This window comes from Fundulus heteroclitus, chromosome 18 (genome assembly GCF_011125445.2).
Source record: "Fundulus heteroclitus isolate FHET01 chromosome 18, MU-UCD_Fhet_4.1, whole genome shotgun sequence".
In the NCBI taxonomy this organism is placed as follows: domain Eukaryota; kingdom Metazoa; phylum Chordata; class Actinopteri; order Cyprinodontiformes; family Fundulidae; genus Fundulus; species Fundulus heteroclitus.
The window spans coordinates 2375981-2399518 of NC_046378.1; the positions used below are offsets into that span (position 1 = coordinate 2375981).

Consider the following 23538-nt stretch of genomic DNA (forward strand, 5'->3'; position numbering starts at 1 on the left):
ACACTCTTAAGCCTCCCTGGTAAGGTCTATTCAGGGGTTCTGGAAAGGAGGGTCCGTCGGATAGTCGAATCTCGGATTCAGGAAGAGCAGTGTGGTTTTCGTCCTGGCCGTGGAACACTGGACCAGCTCTATACCCTCAGCAGGATTCTTGAGGGGGCATGGGAGTTTGCCCAACCAGTCTACATGTGTTTTGTGGATCTGGAGAAGGCATTCGACCGTGTCCCCCGGGGGGATCCTGTGGGGGGTACTCCGGGAGTATGGAGTACCGGACCCTTTAATAAGGGCTGTCAGGTCTCTGTACGACCGGTGTCAGAGTCTGGTCCGCATTGCCGGCAGTAAGTCGGACTCGTTTCCGGTGAGAGTTGGACTCCGCCAAGGTTGCCCTTTGTCACCGATTCTGTTCATAACTTTTATGGACAGAATTTCTAGGCGCAGCCAAGGTGTTGAGGTGATCCGTTTTGGTGGCCTTAGGATTGCGTCTCTGCTATTCGCGGATGACGTGGTCCTATTGGCTTCATCAGGGTGTGATCTACAGCTCTCACTGGAGCGGTTCGCAGCCGAGTGCGAAGCGGCCGGGATGAAAATCAGTGCCTCCAAATCCGAGACCATGGTCTTGAACCGGAAAAGGGTAGAGTGCCTTCTCCGGGTTGGGGAGGATGTCTTGTTCACGAATGAGGGGAGGATTGAGCGGGAGATCGACAGGCGGATTGGTGCAGCGTCTGCTGTGAAGCGGGCGCTGTACCGATCCGTTGTGGTGAAGAGAGAGCTGAGCCAAAAGGCGAAGCTCTCGATTTACCGGTCGATCTACGTTCCTACCCTCATCTATGGTCACGAGCTTTGGGTCGTGACTGAAAGAACGAGATCCCGGATACAAGCGGCTGAAATGAGTTTTCTCCGTAGTGTGTCTGGGCTCTCCCTTAGAGATAGGGTGAGGAGCTCAGTCATCCAGGGAGGACTCAGAGTAGAGCCGCTGCTCCTCCACGTCGAGAGGAGCCAGTTGAGGTGGCTCGGGCATCTGGTCAGGATGCCTCCTGGACGCCTCCCTGGTGAGGTGTTCCGGGCACGTCCCACCGGGAGGAGGCCCAGGGGAAGACCCAGGACACGCTGGAGGGACTATGTCTCCCGGCTGGCCTGGGAACGCCTTGGGGTTCCTCCTGAGGAGCTGGCCCAAGTGGCTGGGGAGAGGGATGTCTGGGCCTCCCTACTGAAGCTGCTACCCCCGCGACCCGACCCCAGATAAGCGGAAGAAGACGGACGGACGGATATATATACATATATACATATACACATACTCAGGGGTGGACTGGGACAAAAAATCGGCCCTGGCATTTTGGATTATACTGGCCCACCACATTGTCATGGTTCCTAAACAGGCGCGCTTGGCCTCCCCTGGGATTGCGCAATCCCATGTTAACTGCGCTGGCTTCCATTCTGTGATGCATCTTCCTGTCTCTGGATCATAAATTAAATTGTTCAAACAGTTATGAGCTGATTTTCCACAATTTATTATATGTGGATTACGAATTGTGTTTTGGTCATCAAACTGTGTGCAGGTAACATGTTTTTGTGCTGCTGCGCGAACATAAAAGGCAAAGAGCTGGTTGTAGTTCCTTGGCCTCTAGGCAGGGGGCGCTCAAGGAGCACCGCTCCTGATCCAAAACTGTAGCGTGACAGCAAGTTATGGATGTATTATTAGCGAGTTTTGCTTAACAAGTAAAGCACTTAAAAATACTCTAAACATACAGCTGGAACAGGACTGATGAAGGAAGGCTTTCCTCCATGGCAGTGATCTCCATTGAGACTGAGAGACATTTAAAACTGAAGAAGATAAAGAGAACTTTTACTGGAAAATGAAGATATTTTTGTGCAGAAAGAGCTGCGCATGGACTTAATTTATAAGTAGAGGTAAGACAGCGATAATTATTCATGTTTTGTTTCTGTAATGAAATGTGCTTAATGTGGGTTATAGTTTTAGAATGTGTTACAAATGCAGAAATCCATCATAACTCATAAACTGTTAGTCAAATGACAAATAATTTATTTTTATTTTTTCATCAAATCAATATTTTTCCATGTCTCTTGGTCAATTAATTTGGCTCAATCAGTCGCCTTCAGCACTTTGCAATCAGTCTATTCTGTAGAGTGTATATTTGTAAATCTGACTCTGATGACGTCAGTGCCTCACGAGCTATGAACCCTACCGCACGTCACTGACTACAACCACCACCACCATATTTTACATCAGACACCGGAGCAGATGAAGGGCCTGCTGTTGGGAACTTGTCAGTCAGTTTGACACATTTCGCAGCGTCCGTTTGAAGAACTGGTTTCTTCTTTTCGTGCATTTTCTCTGCGCCTCCCTTGCGTTTCTTATCCATTACTACTATGAACACCGCTGCACAAAGCTCCACATGGAGCGTGAAGGTGTTTTTCTACTTTATGATTGGCCTAGCCCTTTAGACTGTCAGGGAAGATAACCAATGGGCTGCAGTAGCCTGTGGTAAGGGCCGGATGATCGGAACAGACTCTTGCGCTGCTGATTTTATTTTTCTTCATGCATTATGCAAATATAACGAGGCCGATATATAAAATAATAATAATAATAAAATAATAATAATAATAATAATAATAATAATAATAATAATAATAATACATATTATTAATATACATGTCGGGTCTGCCGGCCCAAACAGCACGTCGGCCCACCGGGAAAATACCCGGTACGCCCGATTACCAGTCCATGCCTGCACATACTTATATATACATATATATATAAATTTAATATGAATAACATGTAAAATAGAGTAGGGAGTAGCAAGATGGCGGCCAGTGACTTCAGTTTTTTGGCAAAATCAGCACTCCAGTGTATAATATAGCTCAGTGTCAGCAACCCATGTATAATGGCTGACACAGGCAGTTTGTCAGTCTTCATTTAATCCTTCTTTATCCTGTTTTGTTTTTTAGAGAAAGCTCTGCTTGTAAGTATTTTGTGTTATTTTATTACATCTGAGATAACATTGAGCTATATTTGTGGGCATTTATGTTGTAAAAGGTTGATGTTTGTAAGGCTGATTGTGACATGCAGTATTAAGTATTTGTGCCCTTACTATTTGTATGATTTGACTACTATTGTGTTCTAAATCACGTTTTCATCTTTATTTGTAGTTTCACTCTTTTGGCATTGAAAGCAACGTCAATTAAAATGACATACGCCTGTCAATCGTCTAAGAGTTTATGTATCTGCACAACTGTTACGTGGAACACAGTGGGGGCAGAACAGTGAAATAGCACAGATCTACACAACAAGCAGTGAATGTTTACATCGAAGATCTACTATATAAACTAAAGATGTCTCAAGAAGCTGGAAAGGCTCCGTCAACTTGCTCCAGCAAGACACACCTGTCACATTCAAGTAAGTCGTCTGCAAGCATGGCTGCTGTAAATGCAAGGGCGAAAGCTGAAGCAGCTCACACTAGAGCACAATTTGCTAAAAAGGAAATTGCAATGAAAGTAAAGAAAGCAGAACTGAAAGCAACATTACTGGTTCTTCGACACCAGTGTGATGAAGAGGCAGCTCATGCTGAGGCAAACGTTTATAAGGCAGCTGCTAATGAAGAAGAACATATGTCTCCACCAGAGCAGCAAAATGATGATTCTTTATAACGCACTGGCAATTATGTAAAATAACAACTTGTCTTAAAAGGTAGTATAACTCCATCTGATATTCTAGAGTTCAATGAAGCACCTGTAGTCATGACATTCTGTCAACCCAAACAAGAACCTGACTGTTCCATAGACACTCTGAAAGACTATGTTCTTCCATCAAACATTTCAACCAATCATGAAGCTGTTCCTCAACTATCCTAGTGTAATCCTGTACTTAAAATGTCACCAAACTTCAAATATAATGTCCAATCAAAAGATCAAGTTAACATGTCTGAACTAACGAGGTTCCTGGCTAGAAGTGAGCTACTCACTGGAGGACTGAGGAAGTTTAGTGACAAACCAGGAGACAACTGGTCTTGGAAATCCTCTTTTGAGAATGCAATCCGTAACTTACATTTGTTTTCCAGTGAAGAACTGGACTTATTGATCAAATGGCTTGGCCCAGAGTCCGTGAAGTACGCAGAGCGTCTAAGAGCAGTGCATGCCAATAACCCTGAACAAGGGTTGTTTAAGGTTTGGGACAGACTACAAGAATGTTATAGTTCTCCTGAAGCCTTAGAGAGGGCACTGTTAGATCGGATCCTACAGATCCCTAAGATCTCAAACAAAGATCCACATCTCCTGAGAGAACTTGCAGACCTTCAACTGGATATCCACTCAGCAAAGAGTGAAGGTTACATACCAGGTCTACTCTACCTCGACACAGCAAGGGGAATCCACCCTGTAGTCGATAAATTGCCCTTAGGCATACAAGAAAAGTGGATGAACCATGGGACTAAATACAAAGAAAAACACTCTTTGTCATGTGTCATTTCCACCATTTTCTGTATTTGCCAACTTTGTTTCCAGTGAAGCAAAAATGCGCAATGATCCCAGTTTTAGACATTCAGTCCAGCAACCACCAGCACCAATCAAGATGTTTAAATATCAGGAAAGACACAGCAGGAAAGAACCCATCTCAGTAAGTCGGACAGAAGTCGCAAACTCTCAACTAAAACCTATAGCTGAGACAAAGATTCTGCATGTAGATAAAGAATGTCCCATCCACAGAAACCCCCATGCATTGAACAGATGTAGAGCATTCAGAGAAATGCCCCTTGAGGAACGAAAGATCTACCTTAAAAGGAACTCAATATGCTTCAGATGTTGCGCCAATACCAATCACCAGGCTAAAAATTGTAGTACAGAGATAAGCTGGGCAGAATGTGGCATCAACAGTCATGTTTCAGCCCTTCATCCTGGTACAGCAGTTTGGGCAACAACGCCACCACCAGCTGTAAGGCAGCCAGTGGACGTTCAAGGCGGGAAGCAAGATCAAGCATTACCTACTGCTCCCTCTACCTGTACATAAGTGTGTGGAAGGAAAATTGAAAGTCATTCTTGTGCCAAAATCTGTCCAGTGTTCATCTATCCAAAAGGGGTCTCCTGATAAGAAGCTGAAAACATATGCAATATTGGACGACCAAAGTAACAGGTCCCTTGCTAAATCTTCAGTCTTCGATGCCTTCAGCATTACAAGGAGATTTTATCCTTACATGCTAAAGACATGTGCAGGAACGGAAGAAGTAATGGGGAGAAGGCTTACAGCTCCGCTAAAACTCGGGGATATTTTCATAAAATATGCCGCCAAACTCGCTGAAAACCACTCATTCATGATCGTCAGCGCTTCCTGGAGTTACGGTCATATAGTGGTTTTGGACTTATAACCACTTCTACGCTCGATTGTTTACACAGCCTCGGAGTACTACGCGAACCCCCAGGTGCCGGCGAGGCAGCGGACTTGACGAACAGCTCACGCCGGTGAAGAGCAAAGACGAAGCGGTGCAGCCGGCCCAAGAAGCGCGGTTGCCGCGGAGGCTTAGCAGCTAAGCTAAAGGCTAACCCATTCAGACCGCCACTACCATCCATTCTGCTCTCCAACGTTCGCTCACTGGATAACAAAATACACCATCTACAACTCGAGCTCTCTGCAAAGAGGGAGTTCAGGGACTGCTGTGCTCTGATCCTGACCGAAACATGGCTCAACTCAACAATCCCAGACCACGCCGTTAGCCTGGAGGAGCTAGCTACTTTCCGACAGACAGAAAGAGCTCAGCGGTAAGACACGCCTCTAAAGGAGCCCTTTACAGTATTTCTTTATGCATTTCCCCACTGTTTATCCCTCGCGCGCAGCGCACCAGGGTAAAATCGAGCAGCTGCGGATCATGCGTAAAGACGCAGCGTGAAGAACGCAGTCCTGTATGCTTTAAGGGTTGCAGCTGAGGGTAGACGCGATAATTTTATTTCCACAACTTTTGTTATGATGGTTGTGTTATTGTAACTGCAACCTATTTTTTTCTATGTTATTGTAGATCCGAGGGAAGGGAGGGGAGAGGAGCAGACCAGTTAGAGCGTTGAGGAACAGAATCACAGCGCACGTAGTTAAAAAAAAGCATAATTAATAAAAACGAAACTTATAAACAGACTACATGGCGTTTTAGACTACAACTTACGGTTTGGATCACCGAGAACATTCATGTTTTTAAAAAAACACAGTAAAGCCAGAATAACTTCCGGTTCAAAAGTAAAAACGAGCTGTAGTCCAATCAGCAATTTCTTAGGTCTCCCACTGGGACGTACCTCTTCCGTTTTGTTAATGTTGGAGTGCTTTCCACAATGTTGTAGCGCTTTCGTTAATGATGGAGTGCTTTCGTTAATGTTGGAGTGCTTTCCTTAATGTTGTAGCACTTTCGTTAATGTTGGAGTGCTTTTGTTAATGTTGTAGCGCTTTGCACCTCAGGGCCACCGTATGACATGCTATTTACACAGTATTAAGTATTTGTGCCCTTGCTATTTGTATAATTTGACTACTGTTGTATTCTAAATCACGTTTTCATCTTTATTTGTAGTTTCACTCTTTTGGCATTGAAATATAGATAGATAGATAGATAGATAGATAGATAGATAGATAGATAGATAGATAGATAGATAGATAGATAGATAGATAGATAGATAGATAGATAGATAGATTGTCATTTTGTATGCACAAAGTGCGTACAGAACGGAATTTCGTTTGCATACAGCTTGAAAAAATCCCTCTAGAAATCCCTCTAAAAATCACAGTAGATTGCACTATTTTTCAGGATAATAGTGCAGGAATTTTTCAGGAAGCAACGTCAATTAAAATGACATACGCCTGTCAATCGTCTAAGACTATCTATCTGCACAACTGTTACGTGGAACACAGTGGGGGCAGAACTCCTACCAAGAAGACTGAACGTTGAAACTGAATCAGAAGATCAGGAATTTTTAGATCAAAGTCTTCTGGTCATATGCATTACACAATACTTAGAAGTTGGCCATGCTGTGCTGAATTCAACTATACATTTATTTTAATCTTTAATCTTAAAAATGATAAAACAGACCTGACAAGCTAAATGTTGACAGGCAACTGTCATATGGAGTCAATTTTAAAACTCATTGAGTAATCAATAATTATAGTAACAAGATAAATGACTTACCTGATACATGATATCCACAGATCCCTGTGGTTCACGCACAAAAGTGTAATCTATGATGATGTCCACTTCTTGGTCACAAGGAAGTGTTGCATCACTCTTCTTTATCTTCAAGGAGCTGACTGATTTAGTATCACTAGAAGGAGGTAGGGACCGCTGAACCACATGATTACCTGTCTGAATGTAGACTGTTTTATGTCGTGAGTACACCATAACTGGTGTGGTTGTTATCTGATTATAGAAAAAACAACAACTTTAGAATAAGATGATGGTAAACAGCAGTTTTTACTTTTTTAGCAGACTAAAACAGTTTTAGAGGTGTGAATTACTTACACTGAGGCGAATATCTTGACTGAATGTTTCTGTGCTGACAGAGAATGTGGCAAATCCATTGCTGTCAGTTGTGAGGTTCTGCAGTAAGGTTGCAGACCAAACATGACCCTCAAACAAGTACAGTGGCATGTGACTCATAGGTGTGTCATTGTAGTGAACAGCCTTGACCTGTAGAAAATACAATTCTAGGTCAGACATTTTGGGATTACCCACATCAAAAAATTATAATGTAAAAGGTAACCTGAGTAAATATAGAATGCAGTTTTCAAAAGATGATTTCATTCATTGAGAGAAAGAACATCTTTAAACCAACATGGTCCCACACACAAAAAGTAATTTCCCTCTTATCCTAAAAACAGGTTGTGCCACATATGGTGGTCCCAACTGCCATCAGTCCTTTGATATCACTATGGAAGATTTGTGGCTTACTTTTCTCTGCATCATTATCTTAATTCTGATATATAGAGGTATAATTAATCATGGTAGCCCATTTAAGGTAATTCCACTACATATCAGTTGTATTTTACTTTGAGAAGGCCAGTCGCACTGCAAAAAGGGAACTTAAAGTAAGTAAATATTTCTAGAAATTAGTGTATTTTCCTTTATTTGAGGAGCTAAATAAGATTATTTGCCAATAGAATGAGTATTTTTACCCCTAAAATGAGAAAATTAGATATTCTGCACTTGAAATAAGATGATTTAGATTAATTGTTCCTATTTTTAGTGGTAAAATCTTATTCCACTGGCAAATAGTCTCATTTAGCTCCACAAATGAAGGAAAAATACACTGATTTCAAGAAAATTTCACTTATCTTTTTGCAGTGGGAGAGTGAACTTATTGGTTTGGTTCGAGTCATTGTCCTCCTGCATAACCAAATTAAACTTGAGCTTCAGCTCAAAAACTGATAGCTTATATTTGCCTCTGTGATTTTCTTCTTTGGAGCAGAATTTATTGTTCTTCAATTACAGTACGTCCTTCAAGTACTGAGACAGGAAAGCAGGCCCATACCATAACACTGCTGGTAGTGTTTACCTTTCAGGACACCCAGATTTCAAATTGTAAGTCTTTTTCTTTTCAAAACCCCAAGACTTTCCAAAAGTCTTGGGGTTCAGAATTTTATTGTTTGTTTTATTTGTTTGTTAATGTGAGAAGGGCCTTTAACCTCTCTCCCTCTCACGGTACTCACTAGACAGAGAATCCAAAATTAAACCTGACACTGTTGGGTTTTAAACTGTTTATTTAAAAATAAATAAATCAAGCCCGAGTGCAGGCAGGCAACATCGTTTGTAAAACTCTAGGAGAAGCTGAGGGCTGACCGGCTGAATGGGCTGAGGCTTGAGACAGGTCTGAAAAGCAGGCTTGAGAACAGGCAGACAGGTTAAAAGGGCTTGGCGAGGTTCAGGGTACACAGCCCAGGTTTTGTCTAGAAAACAGGATGTGATGTCCGATAAAAGTAAGGCGAGGCAGAGAAATCCAGAACTTTGTCCAATACGTGGTAAGATAGGCAAGATATGGGTTAATTGTAAAAGTACTCCAACGTCTTCTTTGCTTTGTTTATTCCGGATGTAGCCCCGGAGTAGGGGGCCTAATGGGTAGAATGCTTTGAATCTACCGCAGCAATTCAGTCGAATGATATCTAACAGTTATTGCTGGGCTTATTTTAGTGTTTCATTTATCACTGAAATGGCAAGACCCCAGGGGTGGATGAGATTCGCCCTGAGTACCTTAAGGCTCTGGATGTTTTGGGGGTGTGTTGGTTAACGCGGCTCTGCAGCATTGCGTGGACATCGGGGGCAGTTCCCCTGGATTGGCAGACTGGGGTGGTGGTTCCCCTATTTAAAAAGGGGGACCGGAGGGTGTGTTACAACTACAGAGGAATCACACTCTTAAGCCTCCATGGTAAGGTCTATTCAGGGGTTCTGGAAAGGAGGGTCCGTCGGATAGTTGAATCTTGGATTCAGGAAGAGCAGTGTGGCTTTCGTTCTGGCCGTGGAACACTGGATCAGCTCTACACCCTCAGCAGGATCCTGGAGGGGGCATGGGAGTTTGCCCAACCAGTCTACATGTGCTTTGTGGATCTGGAGAAGGCATTCGACCGTGTTCCCTGAGGGATCCTGTGGGGGGTACTCCGGTAGTATGGAATACCGGACCCTTTAAAAAGGGCTGTCAAGTCTCTGTACAACCGGTGTCAGAGTCTGGTCCGCATTGCCGGCAGTAAGTCGAACTCGTTTCCGGTGAGAGTTGGACTCCACCAAGGCTGCCCTTTGTCACCGATTCTGTTCATAACTTTTATGGACAGAATTTCTAGGCGCAGCCAAGGTGTTGAGGGGATCCGTTTTGGTGGCCTTAGGATTGCGTCTCTGCTATTCGCGGATGACATGGTCCTATTGGCTTCATCAGGGCGTGATCTACAGCTCTCACTAGAGCTGTTCGCAGCCGAGTGCGAAGCGGCCGGGATGAAAATCAGTGCCTCCAAATCCGAGACCATGGTCTTGAACCGGAAAAGGGTAGAGTGCCTTCTCCGGGTTGGGGAGGATGTCCTGCCCCTAGTGGAGGAGTTCAAGTATCTTGGGGTCTTGTTCACGAATGAGGGGAAGATGGAGCGGGAGATCAACAGGCAGATTGGTGCTGCGTCTGCTGTGAAGCGTGCGCTGTATCGATCCGTTGTGGTGAAGAGAGAACTGAGCCAAAAGGCGAAGCTCTTGATTTACCGGACGTTCTACGTTCCTACCCTCATCTATGGTCACGAGCTTTGGGTCGTGACTGAAAGAACGAGATCCCGGATACAAGCGGCTGAAATGAGTTTTCTCCGTAGTGTGTCTGGGCTCTCCTTTAGAGATAGGGTGAGGAGCTCAGTCATCCGGGGAGGACTCAGAGTAGAGCCGCTGCTCCTCCACGTCGAGAGGAGCCAGTTGAGGTGGCTCGGGCATCTGGTCAGGATGCCTCCTGGACGCCTCCCTGGTGAGGTGTTCCGGGCACGTCCCACAGGGAGGAGGCCCAGGGGAAGACCCAGGATACGCTGGAGGGACTATGTCTCCCGGCTGGCCTGGGAACGCCTTGGGATTCCTCCTGAGGAGCTGGCCCAAGTGGCTGGGGAGAGGGACGTCTGGGCCTCCCTACTGAAGCTGCTGCCCCCGCGACCCGACCCCGGATAAGCGGAAGAAGCCGGACGGACGGACGGAATAATGGTTGAGATTAATGTGAAGCTATGTAACGGAATAGCTTTATTTAAATTTAATGTTTAGAGCAATAGAGAGTATATTTGGAAATTAATAATTCACTCATCTTTAAAGTTGATGAGGGGATATTGCCTTATTAAAGAGAACAAGGCTGACAACAAAGATGTTGATATACTCCCTTTTTTACTCTAATTTAAAATCTTTGTAAACGTTAAGCAATGTTAAAACTTTTAAGGTTGAAAGATTGTTTTGTAAAACAGCTGGTTGAGTATTTGATGTTTTAACAGTTAAAAAAATATTGTGATAGAAATATTAAAAATAAATTAAATCAGTTGAATTGAAAAATATTATTTTGTGGAGGATTTTATCATTTATATAGGTAATAAATAAAGGACAGTGACAACAAGAGGTAATAAAGGGATACTCTAAGGTGTGGAGACTAGAACAAGTTCAATCAAAATATTTTTACAAGTAACTTGAGTGATGATGGAGATCATATGAAAAATAATCATGATTAGTCGACTAATCAAAAAAGTAAGCGATTGATTAGTAGACTAATTAAACAATTGTTTACTGCAGCTGTAGAACTGTCTTGTTTTAATAAGGTTTATTCCTATAAACAAAAAAAAAACATCATTTGAAAACAGCATTCTGTATTTACTTAGACTATCTCGGTCTGACATTAATATTTGTTTATGACCTGAAACATTAAAAATATGACGAAAAGCAAAAAACAACAAAGCCTGTACAGGGGTAAATACTTTTTCAAAGCTCTGTTTTATTCTTACTTTTCCCTCCAGATTTGAGCCTTGGTCATAAATCTTGGGTGGATCAATAAAAGTCAGCTTTCCAATCATATAGGATATCTGCACCTTCTTCCTTTGCGAAAGTGAAACACCTGAATATATTTAAAAACAAAATCTTCCATGTAACAGCAGCTTATACCATTATTCTGACCACGTCTACTTTAAGCAAAGGAATGTAGGGTATGTAAATAGGACTTACTTGTTCCCTCCTCCTCCATGGTAGCACTTAGATCAAGTCCATCAAATGCTACCTTTGAGTCAATTTTGGTGAAACTTGACATTTTAAATTCAAACAGAGAGCAGCCTGTTTTGTCCATCTAAATTCAAAGAAAAAAACAACAGCGATAAATAGAACAGATATTAAACTTCTTTATAGTTATCTTAATATGTTACTTGAATTGGTAAAAATTGGTCAGTCCAAATCTAAATGTGGGGATTAGGTATAACTAAAGGCGCAATAACTAATAATGACACCTAGTATTTCAAATCAGAACATCACATACACAGCTGACACCGTTTCCTCAACGGTCTGTTGCTGCTGTGAAACTCCACAAAAGTTTTCCTTTCACATGCAAGGTATATGATTTATTCTGTTCTATTCCTTGTCCGCTTCTCTTACTGGCTCCCATATTTGCAGGCTGCTGCTTTTTAACCAAGATAAAATACTAAATGCTGCGCTCTGTTTTAGGAACTCTGGGCACTCATGTGATTGGCTCAGGAACCAGGAAGTAAACACGGGCTACACACTGCAGCGAAGTCGTTCCGCACTGTACCTCCAATTTTGAATAGAGAAAATTTTGACTAAGACATTGTTGATGAAGAGGACTGATGGTTTATCGGGAATGCTACTTCCATCCTGGGTGACAAATTAGAATGATTTTGGTTATTTTTACACAACATTTCTTAATTATTGCTCCTTTAAATAAAAATAGGGCAATCCCCAAATGGGTTGTCAAAATGTCTTTGTCTGCCAAAGTGTTTGTAACTTTGTTTGTTATAACTACAAGACAAAGCTTAGGAAAACATCTCTATACTATATTGCCTCACCAAACTTTACACATTACAGCTGTGTGTGGTGTAGATTTAGTACAGGTACCCGTATCTACTGCATACATGTGTGTAACTCTACCTGTTTTGTGATTGTCTCGCAGGGAGGTTTTATCTCAAGTTCTTCTAAATTTCTGCGCGTAACTCCATAATCATATACATGCATCTGAAGAGGTCGGCACACCTTCAAGGTAACACTTCCTGGCACAGGCTGTCCGTATGTGTACCTGGTTTAAGTAGAATAGACCAGTGAGTCATCACAGAGAGGAACTGCTATATATATATATATATATATATATATATATATATATATATATATAACTTTATCTTTTTGTAAAATGCCTTTTTACTTACTTTGAACATACTTCAGCTTCAAATTCTTCCTGACCGATACTGACTTCTTCTTTTGCATTTATCGTTACATCAAATTTGGGCAAAACTGAACAAACAGTACTTGTTACCTAGTGGACTTGAAGCGAAAATATTTTGTCTGTTAAAAAAACAAAACATTGCAAACATACCATACTTCTCCACTTTGAAGCGGTGATAGTTCTTAACATCACCGACTTTCAAAATGATTCTGTAGGTCCCTTCACGGACTTCAGAGTTTAAGGGGTAGGAAAGCTGTAATATTTTGCTGTTGGATGTTTCATTGAGCCACTGTCCAATCCTGTTGTTGTAAGGATCCTGGTCAGGGAAATCACAACGTAAGACATATATCGGAGATGAATTGTCAGGGTCCTTTAGGCCTTTTTATGAGGATCCTAATACTTGCATTTGGCCATACAACCACATCAGCAACAACATACTGTTAGACCACTCGCTCCTCCATGTCGATTCACACACTTCAGCCTTGATTGTTTTGATGCCTCTCAAGCACACTGCCTGAACCACATGAGCACGTCCACATTTTTCGAAATACAGCCATTCACATGCTCTGCCTATCAATACAGCCACAATTGCTGAACATAATTATTGATAGCTCTGCAGCTTTGTACCAATAGAAGAAAGAAACAGTGCTGGTTTGTAGCTCGTAGGCTGGGACTTCTGTTCTACAGAATCCATCACTGAATGATGGAATTGACTTGCTAGAGGTTAAAAGTTTTATTGATTTCAAGCACTCTCCTGACGCAGGGGATACAAATTCTGGCGGGGATAAGTAGTTTAGCACAAAGACACCTGTCGCCTGTGCTATCCTAGCGCAGCAAGCCTTGGTGATATCGCAGTAAATTGGGGTCCTGTCCAGGTTGTACCCCGCCTCTTGCCCATTGATAGCTGGAGATCGGCACCGGCACCCCTCACGATCCCAGCAGGGATAAGCATGTAAAAAAATGGATGGATGAATGGATGAATGGATGGATGGATGGATGGATGGATGGATGGATGGATGGATGGATGGATGGATGGATGGATGGATGAACTGGGCTATTTCTTTTTCCTTGCCATAACGATATTTGCCAACTGGCACCAGAAAATATTATCATTGGGCTTTCTTCGTCTGGAAACAGATGCATACAACATCTTATGGGCGCAGTCATGATGAACCGGTTGAACTCGCACAGCTGACAATACAGCGATCTGATTGGCTGAGCAGCAAAACTCTAATCATGTGACCTCTTAGACCGGAGCGGAACAGTTTAGATTTTTTGTCAGCTTTAACTTATTAATGTGCAAGTGAAAACGTGGGAACATTGGTGTTTTGAGATCACTGCTTTGTGTAGCAACTAATCCCGGTGGAAGAAAGTTGCCCCCTGACAGTTCATACGAAAAGTCATCCTACAGATTCTGGCCCACAGCCTAATATGTGAAATGTTCTCCTCTTTGATGGAAGAGTAAAAATACAGTGGTGAAACAAAACATAAGTGCTCTTCCATAAGTGTTTCAGACTGCAGGTCCATGAGCTCCCTCTGAACGTCACTGGGTACATAATCACCGTTGCACATGAAGGGAGAAGAAATCATGTGCATTTCACTCTCAACTGTTTTAAAGTCCTGGAATCTCGACTAAAGTTCAACATGCGGTGTTTCCAACATGGATGAGAATCTGCAGAGGTGAACAGCTGTATAAGCTAAAAGATGGTATGTGCATTTCATGGATTAAAAGGTTTTTGGATTGTACTTGGAAATTTAGTTGATTTATTAGTGCCATCACAGATACAGAAAAAACAATGTCTGTGATCCAGTCTGCATCTGATAGCTTTGGGATGTCATATCATTTTGTCTCATAGAACTCCTGAACTCTCACATCCCAGGAATATATTATCACTCTGCCTCGGCTGAGCCACTGAACATCTGTGGTAGCTTAGCGATGTTCAGTTTCATTTTCCTCTAAAATATTAACAAACTCTGTGATTCAGTGCTCTTGCCCTGAAAAATGTAACATTTTTTGTCACAACACTCAAGCAAGGAGGCAGTGGCACAGGAGCTAGGAGTTAATCCTGAAACCAATGGGTTGCTAGTTGAAACCCTTGCTCCAACTGTCTCAGTCATGGTGTTCGTGTGCAAGACCCATTTTGCCCAGTGTCAGTGGTAAGAGGGCCCAATGGCTGATTGTCTGACAGCCCTGCTTCTGCCAGTCAGCTCCAGGGCAAGTGTGGCTATAATGCACCTTATCACTGTCAGTAGCTGAATGACGGAACGCAGGACAGAATGCAGCCAACGCTTCTGGGAAAAGGTTTTCAACTGGGCGGAGCCAGTCAATGGATATTTTGAGACTCTTTAGTGAAGTTTGTCAGAGTTATTTTGTAATTTCGCCTGGAAGGAAATTAAACAACGTGGTCTTACAAGTAATGTACAGAAACACAATGTCCCATATTGGTGTTCGACCATAATTTATAAAAAAAAAAAAAAAAAACTAAAGCAGGAATTCCACTGGACACGTAATGTCAGCGGCGCGGCTTACAAGCTGGTTTTTAAAAGAGTAAATTTACACTAGACGCTGCAAAGTACGCTTCACAGCCGCGTGTTTTTGCACAGAGAAGACGGTTTACCACATGGAAAAAGCACCAAGAAGAAGATGCCTTCGTTTTGCTAGTTATACATAATGTAGATTCGGCATGTGTGTTTCACCCAAGAAAAGCTGTTGCTAGCTTGATTCTGACCTGTCATTGATGACTGTTTCTGTTTTCTTTGCAGACATTAACTAACTGCAACAATTTTGGGAGAAGCACCAGACTCATTATTCTCTGGCATTACAGAGTAAAAATGTATCGGTCTGCTTGTTGCTGTGGAGTGCATTTATACTAAGAATGAAGATGTTGCCAGGTGTAGATTGAACTGTTTATGTGTTTAAGAAGGTTTTGTATGCTCTTACCTCCAGTTCGATGATACTGTACTGTTGGACAAAAAAGGGAGATAGTTCTGAATCAGACATAAAATAACAGTGACATTATCAATCTGCATTGCCATGGTTATTTAGTTTTATGGTTTAGAGTGACAACCTCGTGTGGTTGATGCTTTCATTACAGTCAGGAAAAATGTAATTGATAGATTTTAACTAATTTGACACAAATAGGTACTGGCTTTTGATCTTTCACTGGATTGACTGTGGTTATGGCAGATCTTCAGACACCTAAACCGTGTCATCTGATTCACAAAACTAGAGGTGGGTAATCCAGGTTCAGAAAGTAAAAAGCTGCTCCAGCGGTTACTTCTAATCATTTGCATTTACAGCTCCACAGTACAGATAGGGACTAAAATTACCTGGTTAAGTGAACAAGATGACGGAAAACATGGCAGGGTTTTTACTTTCTGAAGCTGGATTTATCCACCTCTGCAGAAAAGGGTGCATATAGTGCCTTGTAGAAGAATTCAGGCATCCAGAAATTCCCCACATTTAGTCTTTTTTAACTCCAAACTTATGTATGTGTTTTACTGGGATTTTATGAGATACACCAACACAAAGTAGTGCGTTGTGTTGGGGAATCAGGTTAATTTTCTTCTCTTGTCTTAACCAGTGTGTTTTTCCCCATTTCCTTTCTATGTGTTATGTTCAAAGGTGATGTGAGGTGGAGCCACCAGTGTGCTTTATACTGAGAAGTACCTGCTGACCTGTCAGACATCTTTAAGCTGTCGTTTAAAAGTGTAGTGCCTCCAGCCACACCTACCCAGTCCATCAGTTCTTTATCAGTGGTACACTGGCCACTAGATTTAAGTTAAGTCAAGTCTATTTTTGTGTCAAGTTTTCAAGATTAACCAATCTTTGTCTCTCTTTAAAGGAGGTTTGCTCCACCTCACGTGTGTCAACAGATTGAAGAATCCTCCACTGTAGTCTTTGTCTCTACAAAACACCAACACCTTTGTAACTATTCCACTGGAAGTCACTGTTGTTATTAACATATTTCTTAACCTTCAGTTGCCTGTTTGTCATTATCCTTAAGCTTGCATTTGGGTCCTAATTTCTCATCCTTTATAACACATGGTTATGAAATGTAATGACAATTAAACTACAACCCTAACTGAAAAGTGTTGGGTCTATTTGCGTTCAGCATTTCTGTGAAGGCTTCATAGGTTTTTTCCTGAAAATTAATGAAAGAAAAGCATAGTGAACACCAAAAACACAGCAGACAGGTCAGGAATAACATTGTGGAGAAGATTAAAGCTAGGTTGGGTTATAGCATAATAATTAAAAATGTGGATGTATAATACAGCACTGTTTCAACCTACGAAACGATGAATGTCAACCTTAGTTTACAAGCTGGCAATGTCCTTAATCTGAGAAGTAGCCAATAGACCAATGCCTCCCATGGAAAAACAACAGAGATCCACAATTTATGGAGGAGAATATGTTGTAGTTGTACATGTCACACATCTAACCTTTATGGAATAGTGTCAAGAAATAAGCACTGTTGAAATACATAATTAAGAGGTTGTCCCAACCCATGCAGGGGCCAACGAAAACATGAGGAAGTATGTTCTCTGATCAGATGAGACCAAAAGCAAAGTTTCTGGATGACTCAAAACACTATGACTGGTAGACAAATGACCAATTCAAATCGTCTTAAAAAATATCCGAAGTGTAGGAAAGCCCAGTCAGCATCATGATGTGGAGGTTTCCAGCAGGACAACTACACAAAATATACATCCTAGAATGGAATAGGTTAAATCAAAGCACTTCATGTTTTTTAAAAGTCCAGACCTAAATCAAAGTGCAAAGCAAGGGCAAATTACTGTTCACAGTTGTAAATTGCATCTATTCTGACTGAATTTCAGCCATTTTGCAAAGGATAATGCACAAATATGTCATTCTACAGATGTGCAAAGCTGGTAGAGAAACACACCAGCTGTAATTACCCCTAAAGGTACTACCTCAGGGGAGTTAAATACAAATCAAGCTAAACTATCTAAACTATCAGATTTTAATTTCAAAAACATTGTGAAAAATTATATTTGTCTTTCTTTTTTTACAAATATACAGTACTTTGTGTTGTTCTATCACATAAGAAAATACCCTGAGATTTACGACTGTAACGTGACAAAAAGCTCTAGGTGTAAAATTAATTTTGTAAGTGTAAGCAAATGAAAAAAAAAAACTAAATTAATAAGACAAATAAAAAACGGAATTGTTCTTTGTATTTTTCAGACAGACGATGATCAGTTTACATTTAGCCTTTAAGTGTTATGACCACACACCATTTTGTCCTGCATGTTTAAAGATCAAATCATCCCTCTTCAGGGAGCCAGTACATTACATCCAGAACACCAGTCAAATAAACCCTTTCATTTGTTCTGCACACCTAAATGGATTTTATTCAAAGTTTATTCCAAAGAAGAATTTTTAGTTACTTACCAGCTGATTGGTTGGTCTGAACTTTGTATCCAGTGAGACCACTCTGAAATGAACTATATGAAGTTTTCAGATATTATGTGAAAATTTGGGAAACCTGTGATTTGTACTATAAAGTAGGATCCACAAACATCAATGGCTTGTAAGAAAGAACATTGATCGAAACAGTTTTCTGTCCCAGTTACCTGTCTGTCCAGGGAGGTAGATTGGTTTGTCTGTTTGGATGAAGTGCATTGGTTGGTAGGCTTTGATCAGGACTTTCCTGACTTCTTTTGAGTAAAATGTGTTTCCTCGTACCTCGACCTCAAAATTTCTTATCTCTTCATTTTCCACAAAAGGAACCTGTTACAGCAAAAGTTAGGACATCAAATATGCAACTCTTCCTGCAGATCTTTCTTCATTATTCTTTTTTATAATCATATTTCAAAAATAATAAGGGTATGTTTTTATAAAGAGCAAGTAGTTCATAGTTTTCTTCAAAGTTGACCTGAAACTGAATGCATTCAAGAAATTCCTCCCTGGAGGTCTTCTCATGAAGGGTTGTGTTCTTTTCTTCTGACCCCAAAGTGACAGTCATGGTCAGAGTCTCATTAGGCTCCTTGAGACTTGCACAGAATTTAGTTTCAGCTCCAGCTTCCAGAGTAGCAGGGACGGTCACCATGTAATGTCTAAAGACAAATTCACACATACAGCTATAATCTCCTGGATCTGAACCCACTTGGAAGTTAAAAACTTATTTTAGTTTATATTTAAAACCCAATTAATTCAAATTAAGCATATCAAATAATCATTTAAACTTACGGTTCGGCTACTGTTGAACCAACACACATCCCACATGAGAAGACCCACAGCATCCATATCCACATCTGGTTCCTAGGATCACCCATGACTGACTGCGATGATCCTGAGTCAGTCACTATTAAATAGCTGCAGATAACAAAACCCCACCCAACTTCATTCACAGTACAAACCTCCTACACACCATGTGTCTTTTTCCTGATAATGTCTAGGTAATAAATCATCCATTAATGTAAACTCACCAACAGATAGTTTTGAACATTTTTTCTGTTTATCCTGCTCTGAGATTGCAAAGGTCAGTGTGAATCAGACTTTGTCTGTAGGTTAGTCATGAGACAGAAAAAAGCTTAAATAGCAGATTGCTAAAATAACTAATTAAACTAAACCAATAAAAAGTATCACTTCTGGTAATCACCATGAATTTATTCAGTGTTTTGTTGTTATTCCCCACAGTTTCCTGTGGTCTTTGGATAACTTTGGTTATAGGCTCATAATCCCCAAATTAAATGCGAGAGTTTGAGCATTGAAGAGATTTCTGTTCTGAACATTGTTTGTAATCTGCCTCTTTTTCTTTAGGGACCATTAAGGGTCAACCCAATGCACCACCAGATTTTTCTGAGGTTCCCTCTTGCTATAATAACTTGGCAGCAGTTTTCAGAAAGGATAGGCCTCTATCTCTACCTCCACATAGACCACACGATTCCATTGAACTTATCCCTATCTCAGTTTCCCTCAAGTTTGTATAACCTGTCGAAGTCTGAGAAAGAAAGGCATGATTCGTCCATCTTCCTCTCCAATGGCTGATGGGTTCTTTTTTGTTTCTAAGAAACATGGTTCGCTTTATCCCAATATTGACTTCCGTGGCCTTAGTCAGATAACTGTTAAGAACAATTATCCTTTACCCCCTGATCAGTTCAGTCTTTGATGCTCTTCATGGCTCAAGAGTTTTTTTTCCAAACTAGATCTGTGTAATGCTTATCTTGATAGGATGAAGAAAGCGGATGAATGGAATACAGCATTCAACACTCACCTGGGTCACTTTGAGTATCTGGTTATGCCTTTTGGCCTCACAAACACCCCCACAGTGTTCCAGAGTTGTGCTAAGACAATTTATCAGACGGTTTGTGTTTGTCAATTGAGACCACATCCTTTTTTACTCTCAGTGCCTTCCTGAACACAAAAGCCATGCCAAATGGTTCTCCACCATCTCCTACAAAACAGACTATTTGCCAAGGCTGAAAAATGTAAATTTCATATGAACTTTATCTCCTTTCTTGTCTACATTTTTGAGAGTCAGCAGGTGAAGCCTGATAATGAAAAGATCCAAGCGGTAGTCCAATGCCTACCCCTTTAACAAAAAAGGACCTCCAGCGTTTCCTGGGTTTCACAAATTTCTACAGAAGCTTCTTTGGGAGTTACAGTATTGTTGCTGCTCCCCTTAACAAGTTAACTTTGACATCCAAAGTCTTTTCTTGGAACCCTGATGATAAGAAGACCTTTTCTCAGCTCAAGAGGTTATTTACTGTTGCATATATTCTAACCCAACCAGATCTCGACAAGCAGTATGTTGAGTTGGAGCTGTACTATCCAAGAGAGAAGATGCCTTTGGTAAGATGAAACCTTGTGCTGTTTTTTTTTTTTTTTGTAAATTCTCCCTAGCAGAAAGAAACTATGATGTTGAAAACCACAAGCTACTTGCCATAAAGCTGGCTCTTAAAGAATGGAGGCACTGCTAACTTTCTTAGAATTTTTTTGTGATGAAGCTCGTTCTTTCTGTATATTTGTTAAAGGAGAAGTCCGGTCAAAATCAGAATTCAAACTGATGAAAGTACTTTAAATATAAAACTACTACATACTGTGCAATAAATTATAATTTTTTTTAATTAAGAATAATTTTCATTTAATCATGTTTGTGTGGAGGAACCCATCTTGGTCAAGAATAGTATTGTCACCTCCCATTTTGTGACGTCACTCAGCAGACCCGCTGTTGAGCAACAACGCACTATTCTCCAAGATGGCGACGACTGGTGCTCTGTACGAAGCAGAGAGTGATGAAGTACTTAGTGACAGTGATGGGAGTTCCGTGGAGCTATCATCATCTAATAGCGATATTAGATGATGATAATATCGCTATCACATATCGCTATCATCTAATAGCGATATGTCAATGTGTGTGTCTCACGCATTGACCGTGTGACACACGCATTTCACTAACTTCACACGCTCACACGCAACACATGACATTTCACACGCAAACATGGCATTTCTCACGCATAAAAATCACAAAGCCCGTCTGGGCTGCTGACGACAAAACTCCGCCTTCTGCTGAGCTGTTTCGGCTTCTTTCACAGCTTGTGGCCATCAGTAATTCCTGCTGCAGTTCGTGTTAACAGAGCAGCAGGAAGAGTGATCAGAGTTATGAATAATTTTAGTCTTAACCAGTGGTGAAAGTGAGCCGGTACGGTCCTGTACCGCGTACACAGGAGGGGAGGGGGCGGGGGGAGAGCTGCTGCGAGATGACCGGTTCATTCATTCATGGCTGCATACTGGATCATAAAACAGTTCTGCTAACCAGATGCAGTTTAAAACGGCACTTGGTCTGTTTATAAGTTTCGTTTTTATTAATTCTGCATTTTTTAACTACATGCACCGTATTTCTGTGCCTCCGCGCTTGCTGCTCTCACCCCGCCCCCCCCTTTCCCTCGGAGCAGGTGCTTTTATCACCGTTCACCATTCAAAACGTGAATCACTACGTTTAATGTCCTCACATCGGTAGCAACGTGTGCCAGTTAAAGTCAATAGGAGAGTTAGTAGCTGTGTTTTATGCTATTTTATTTTTAACAACATAGAATCAGTGGCGCTTCGGTGGGCGTGCTGCCTCGCGCTTTAATTCAGGTGCGCACTTTTAAGGGTCATTTTAAAGAACTTGTAACATCAGGGGCTTCATCTTAGACCTGTCAGTACCCCTGTTCCCTTTATAGGAGCCCTTTACAGTAATTATGCCTTTTCCCCACTGTTTATCCGTCGCACGCAGCGCACGGGGGTAAAATCCGCCCACCTCACCGCCCAGAGCGCACTGACGAGAGCAATAGAGATTCGTCTGATCAGCGCGGCGACTGACTGAGAAACCTGTCGCTGTGAAAGGTGATAAGAATGTTATAAACTGTAACAGTCTAGAAGTGCATTGAGCTGAAAAGAGGGAGACATCAGCAGCTGGATCGTGCGTAAAGATGCACCAACCCATAGATGAATGTGTAACAGTGTAATAATTCGGTCAATAACTTAAAACTACTTAATTTTATTCAGTATTATTTGAACAATTGTGTATTTTTTATGTCTTAATCCATTAACTGAACAATAAAGTATTAATACGTCTCTTTCTCTTTTTAACACAAGTATGTCTACTTCATTGTCTGGTGGGATAAAAATGAGATGGAGTTGACTCCACCGGCTCTTCCAGGGTCCGGTTAGCCCCACCCCCAAATTAGCATAATCTCACTCTTAACTTTTGATAAAAGTTGAGAGGTCTGTATGTATATATATATATATATATATATATATATATATATATATATATATATATATATATATATATATATATATATATATATACGCGTGTGTGTGTGTGTGTGTGCGCGCGCACGCGCGCTCTGCCGCAGCACGGCTTTACCGGCCTTGCAGCGGAGGAGAGATCGCGCTGAAGTGACTTCAGTTATATTTGCCCCCTAGTAAATAGGGCAGGTGGTCATTACTCTATAAATATTAAAATATAAAAGCGTTCCAGCACATGCTGGACGGAGGGATACCACATCACATGTGGTATCCCTCCGCCCCTCTGGTCAGTAACCATCCCTGCAAATTCTAAATTAAAAATTCTGAATTAAAAAATAACTTACCGAAAATCCTCGCTCTCATGTCACGTTCAAAACATTCTTCTTCGAAATGGTTGCTGCATATAACGTGTTTTCTCACTGGCCAGAAGGTAGATGGCAAATCCGCTCTCTTCAAGTTGGCAATCCAGCGACGAGCCCGGTGGCTCATGAATCAGAAAGTTGAAATAAGCAATGTTTTTTCCACTTTTACCAGTTGTGTTGGAACATCCAATGGCCATGAATGTCAGCGGTGAAGTCCTCTGGAAATCCGAAAAAATTGTTGATGATCGCAGCTGTGTAGAACGGCTCCTATTGACTTTGCTTGGAAAGAGCGGAGAAATGCTGTCGCTGCTCAGCTTTTCCACGTCGCAGGATGTGATGTCAAACGGCCCTTACTGCCCAAATATGGGCAGTAATGGCTGTCCCCATACACAGTGATCCAGACGACAATTTATGTTTTTATTTTCTTATTGAATAAAGATAAGTTAATTAAATAACCACAAACGTATTAGTTTTAGTTATAGCTAATGGTCCCCTGATTTTTCCTTGTTGACC

The 23538-nt window shown here is 41.4% G+C and overlaps 1 protein-coding gene across 1 annotated transcript in view; it reads right to left on the reverse strand.

Annotated features, from left to right (window-relative positions):
• Positions 1-19242, reverse strand: part of LOC105924161 (alpha-2-macroglobulin-like) — a 72089-nt gene extending 52847 nt beyond the window's left edge. Inside the window, exons 1-12 of the mRNA XM_036150110.1 lie at positions 19115-19242; positions 18801-18981; positions 18499-18655; positions 18317-18369; positions 15842-15862; positions 13051-13216; positions 12884-12968; positions 12612-12756; positions 11682-11799; positions 11465-11574; positions 7497-7664; positions 7167-7394 (exon numbers count right to left, since the gene is read on the reverse strand). Coding sequence (XP_036006003.1) covers positions 7167-7394; positions 7497-7664; positions 11465-11574; positions 11682-11799; positions 12612-12756; positions 12884-12968; positions 13051-13216; positions 15842-15862; positions 18317-18369; positions 18499-18655; positions 18801-18981; positions 19115-19200 — 1518 coding nt within the window. The 5' untranslated portion in view covers positions 19201-19242. The remainder of the gene's footprint in view (positions 1-7166; positions 7395-7496; positions 7665-11464; positions 11575-11681; positions 11800-12611; positions 12757-12883; positions 12969-13050; positions 13217-15841; positions 15863-18316; positions 18370-18498; positions 18656-18800; positions 18982-19114) is intronic.
• Between the last annotated feature and the right edge of the window lie 4296 nt (positions 19243-23538).